Here is a 5,000-nt window from a genome sequence, read left to right on the forward strand (position 1 = left end):
CTAAGTGGTGCAGTTTCATCAGCAAGGTTTGGGATAAATGGTGACATATAGGTGACCATTCCCATAAATTGTTGCAGCTCTGTAACATTTGTTGGGCTCGGCAGTGCTTTAATTGCGGATGTCTTGTCTGGATCTGGGTGAGAGCCTTCCTTGTTATAAACAGTTCCGAAGAATTTCACTTGTTCCTGCTTGATCACACACTTTGCACCGTTGAAAGTTAATCCTTGCTGCTTGGCAATCTTGAAGAGGTTATGCAGGTTTATGTCATGCTCCTCTTCAGTTTTTCCAAAAACATCTACATCATCAGCCAAGCCAATGGTACCAGAACAGTTTTCGAGGATCTGATCCATTTTTTGCTGGAAAACATCTTGTGATATGACCAGGCCAAAAGACGTTCTGAGATATCTGAAGCGGCCAAACGGAGTGTTGAATGTAATGAGGAATGAACTAGTTTCGTCAGGCGTGACTAACCAATAGCCATTCTTTCCATCAGGTTTGCTGAAAAATTTAGTCTGCAAACGTGTGTGATTTCCTCTTGCGTAGGTGTCTTGTGATGGCTTCTTTTTATAGCTTTGTTTAAGTCCTTTGGATCTAAGCATACGTGCAGGCTGCCATCCTTCTTCATGGTGCAAACCATGCTGTTGACCCAATCTGTAGGTTCCGACACTTTTTTGATAACTCGTATTTTTTCCATGTCTTCAAGCTGGTTTTGAAGACATACTGATACGGGTATGATTTCTTTAAATCATCCACCGACTGGACGGCCATGGTTGTTTGAGGATGCATCTGTGCCTCATGAATTGTCACCATGCCTAGGGCTCTCAGGCTTGGCAGACACAAAATAATTGGTCCAACTTCTTGGTCCAGAATGTTGAAATCTGCATCGATCTAGTTTTTCTTGTCGAAGGTGCATTTTAATTTGATCGACCCAAAATGCTTGAGTTTCAAATTATTCACTGCAGTCAAATTCTTCTGACGGTTGTTGGTCAGATAGGTTTTCGGCTTCCCATGAGCATCTAATAAATCTGGACACATAATTCGGTCCAGCCCCTGTATCGACCTTGATTGTCATCGAGCCAGTCTTGTTGCTGGGGGTTCTGACTTTGATAGATCGTAGAGCTTCACTATCATTACCGTTTGATACCTCTACTACTCTAACAGAGATTACTGTGAAATAATTCTCATTGGGGTCATCTTGGCTGAATTCATGCACGGCAGATTTTCTGGTATTGACAGAAACATTTTTTGCCAGTGGTTCATCTTGCCACATGTATTGCACCTAGCACCATATGCTGGGCAGGATTGTGGGGGGTATTTATTGTGCTCGCCCAAATTTGTTGCATGGTTTTGATGCTCTTGCAAAATTAGTGTATCCCACAGAATCAACATTTAGGTCATAATTGACTATTTGGGCTCTCATGTCTCTGTTATCTCTTATGGTTGCTTCATAAGATCTGGCAATGCCAATGGCTTTGCTCAACCTTATGTCTTCAACTTCCATAATAAGGCTTCTCTGCAAATCATTACTGTATATTCCATCCTTGAATTGCTCAATGACTCTTGCTTCATGTTCTGCCTCAATAAATTTGCATCTCTTAGCTTAAGCTTCACATCTATTCAAGAACTCATCACGAGAGTCATTTTCTCTCTGAATGGATTTTCGTAGGCGAAGTCTGTCAATATATTTGTTAGTCTTTGTTTTTACCTGGGTCTGAAGAGCATCCCAAACTTTGTCAAGGTCTTTCATATTTTCTTCAGTTAAATTGTTTGCCTCTATCATTTCCTCTCCAGGAGTGTCTGCGTACAGAATGATGTGGTTTGCCTGCTCCTCTCTTGGTATCTTTTTAACGTTGAAGTATCTAATACAACGTTTTTTGAAAGCCATAAGTGCACCATATGAATCGCTAGTTTTCCAATTCATACTTGGTGAGTGACGACAATGTTCGGCGCCGGCCATTTTGATGGCTGTTGACGTGGCAGTGCGAGTATTATGCCAGTGTCGGTGCACCAAAGTTGAGCTGTGTTGGGTACACAGGAACTATGAAGCGAACTGTGACTTGCTTTCGCATGTTTCTTATATACTTCAGTCTTATTTGTCTTGATACCTTCACTAAGAGCGAATCATTCGTTTTTTAGGTGCGACGTGGCACTTGTCTCTTTGCTGGTTGGTCGCTTACCTCTTCGTATTTTAAAGTACATATTTCGGTATCTCCAGGTTGTTATTACCTCTTTCCCCTCTTTATCTACGCTTGGAGACGCAGTACAACTGCCACCATGTTTTATATGTTGTTTTGTTGCTCCACTTGAGGGGAAAAGGTGAATAAAATACGGAGCTCTGCTGAGCTACACGAGTATATTCTGGAGGAGTGTACAACACCAATGTTTACATAAGGGTTACGTACGTATGCAATATATATAGAGGGATACGTTACTGATATTATAATATAAGGTAGATAGAACACATAATTATAGGAAGATAATTATGTTAGTTCATATGTCATATAAATTTGTATATATATATATATATATATATATATACATATATGTATATATACATATATATGTGTGTATATATATATTTGTGTATATATATTTGTATATATATATTTGTGTATATATATTTATATATATATATATGTGTGTGTGTGTGTGTGTGTGTATGTGTGTGTGTGTGGGTATATAGTTTTATATATATTTATAAACACACATATATATCATCATCATTATCATTAAGGGGCTAACGCCGACGGGGGCGCATGGCCGCATCCACCCTTCGCTTCCAGCCACAAGGGTCCCTCATGGCAAGTCTCCGGGCAGGCCCTCGGCCATCTCTAACTCCTCGTGACAGGTCTCGTCGAACTGCTCAAGCCATGACCTCCTAGGTCGTCCCACGGGTCTCCTCTACCCAGGACTTTCTCGCAGAGAAATCTGATGGGCAGGGTCGCCCACAAGGAAACGAGGTGCCCATAAAGCCAGAGTTGGCGATCCTAGATTATGCAAGTACCAGGTTCCATATCATACCAGTGTAGCCGTCGGTTGGACACTTGGTCCTGCCAATTGTATCCCATGATCCGGCGAAGACACTTGATATGCAAAGCTCTCTGTGACTTCAATGTCCTCACCGCTAGCGTGGATCAACTGAATGGGTTCCCCAAACATGACCACAAGTCCTGAATCTTGATCTTTGTCCAGGAGATATATATGTATATGTATGTATTTATGTATCTTATGTGTATATATGTGTGTGTATATACATATATGTGTGTGTGTGTGTGTGTGTGTGTGTGTGTGTGTGTGTGTGTGTGTGTGTGTGTGTGTGTGTGTGTGTGTGTATTTATGCATCAGAATTTAGCATTGATGTTTTCTGATTACTGAGGTGATTTGTACCTAAAAGTATGACGCAAAGATAAATCCAGAGCTACATGTCTGTGACTTAACTTGTCAAACTGTATTACATAGTTGTTATATATTTTCATATTTTGTTTAAAATGATTCTGAATATAATCAGTTAACCATATATTATAGATTTGTTCTAAAAAATCACATTATATCTTCCTTCAAATCCAAATCAATGGCATGTCAAAGGTCAAATTTATAAAGTAGAATTAAGAGCTACAAGGAAAAAATATATTTCTGATTTTACAAACGGAATATTTCAAATATACAGATATACTTTACTCTGTTTGCTGTCTGTTTGACGACAGGAGAATCACTTGTACTTTTCTGCTTACTGGTTTTCTTTTTGTTGTATTTCCTCGTTTTCTAAAAAGGATTCGTCGAAAGATATCATTGTATCATCAGGAGGCAGATCCGTCATTTGAGTTTCGTCCAGGTGTTCGTCCTCTCTCATGTAACCCTTGGCTTTTTCCCCGATTTCCTTGGGAGACTCGTTTTTTATTTCGCGTCTTTCTGCTTCGGCTGTGCCCGCCAGAGTTGGCGATAACTTTCCAGAAGGAAGAGGTTTATCACGTCTTTTACATTCATCTTTCTTGGAAGTACTAATGGTTGTATGTAAGTAAGGATTACTCATCTCTTTGTGTTCTTTCCGTGATATGGTCGTTATCGACATGTTCATGACTTCTTGCCTTTGCTTTAATATTCTTGCTTGCTTAGGGAGGATGATAAGTTTCCCCAGTAGATAGTAGCAAAAGCCGGAGGTTAGAGATATACCACTGAATATTTGGAAAGCAAATTTCGGTTCAAGATTTTCCATTAAGAAGCCACCCAAAAGGCTACCGATGCTTTTTCCTGAAAAATAATGTGAATGTGTGTGTGTGATAATCTTCATCATTATTATCGTTATTATTATTGTCATTATTATTACTTTCTCTACTAGAAATAATACGATAGAGAGAGAGGGGGGGGGGGAGGGATAGAAATAGATAGATAAATAGATAGATAAATAGACAGAGAGAGAGAGAGGGGGATTTAACATGTTATATCGTTTCCTTTTTTTATGAAATACGATAATGTGTACTGCCATTCTTATGTCAAACTCACCAAATCCATAATGAAAAGCAGCCAGAATCCCCTGCACAGTGGCCACATTGGTGTCACAAGAGAGTTGAGCTCCGTAGATAATTGTGGTTGCAACCAAAAGCCCCGTCGTGATTCCCTCCAGCGTCTCAAACGGAACGCACCAATAGTAGTCCTGAATGAGTGAGTAACCTGGAAAAATAGAAAATAAACACATACGTGTGTGTGTGTGTGCGTGTGCGTGTGCGTGTGCGTGTGCGTGTGCGTGTGTGTGTGCGTGTGCGTGTGCGTGTACGTGTACGTGTACGTGTGCGTGCGTGTGCGCGTGCGTGTGTGCGTGTACGTATGCGTGTGCGTGCGCGTACGCGTGCGTGTGTGCGTGTGTGTGTGTGTGTGTGCGTGTGCGTGTGCGTGTACGTGTACGTGTGCGTGTGCGTGTGCGTGTGCGTAAGCGTGTGTGTGCGTGCGCGTGCGTGCGTGTGTGCGTGTACGTGTGCGTGCGTGTGCGCGTGCGTGTGTGCGTG

General features: G+C 41.2%; 1 protein-coding gene across 1 annotated transcript in view; it reads right to left on the bottom strand.

Moving 5' to 3' along the window:
- Positions 1-3,605: 3,605 nt before the first annotated feature.
- Positions 3,606-5,000, bottom strand: part of LOC125040657 (major facilitator superfamily domain-containing protein 6-B-like) — a 27,557-nt gene continuing 26,162 nt past the window's right edge. The window contains exons 7-8 of the mRNA XM_047635326.1: positions 4,501-4,668; positions 3,606-4,248 (exon numbers count right to left, since the gene is read on the bottom strand). Coding sequence (XP_047491282.1) covers positions 3,728-4,248; positions 4,501-4,668 — 689 coding nt within the window. The 3' untranslated portion in view covers positions 3,606-3,727. The remainder of the gene's footprint in view (positions 4,249-4,500; positions 4,669-5,000) is intronic.

The sequence above is a fragment of the Penaeus chinensis genome, chromosome 29, assembly GCF_019202785.1.
Source record: "Penaeus chinensis breed Huanghai No. 1 chromosome 29, ASM1920278v2, whole genome shotgun sequence".
In the NCBI taxonomy this organism is placed as follows: domain Eukaryota; kingdom Metazoa; phylum Arthropoda; class Malacostraca; order Decapoda; family Penaeidae; genus Penaeus; species Penaeus chinensis.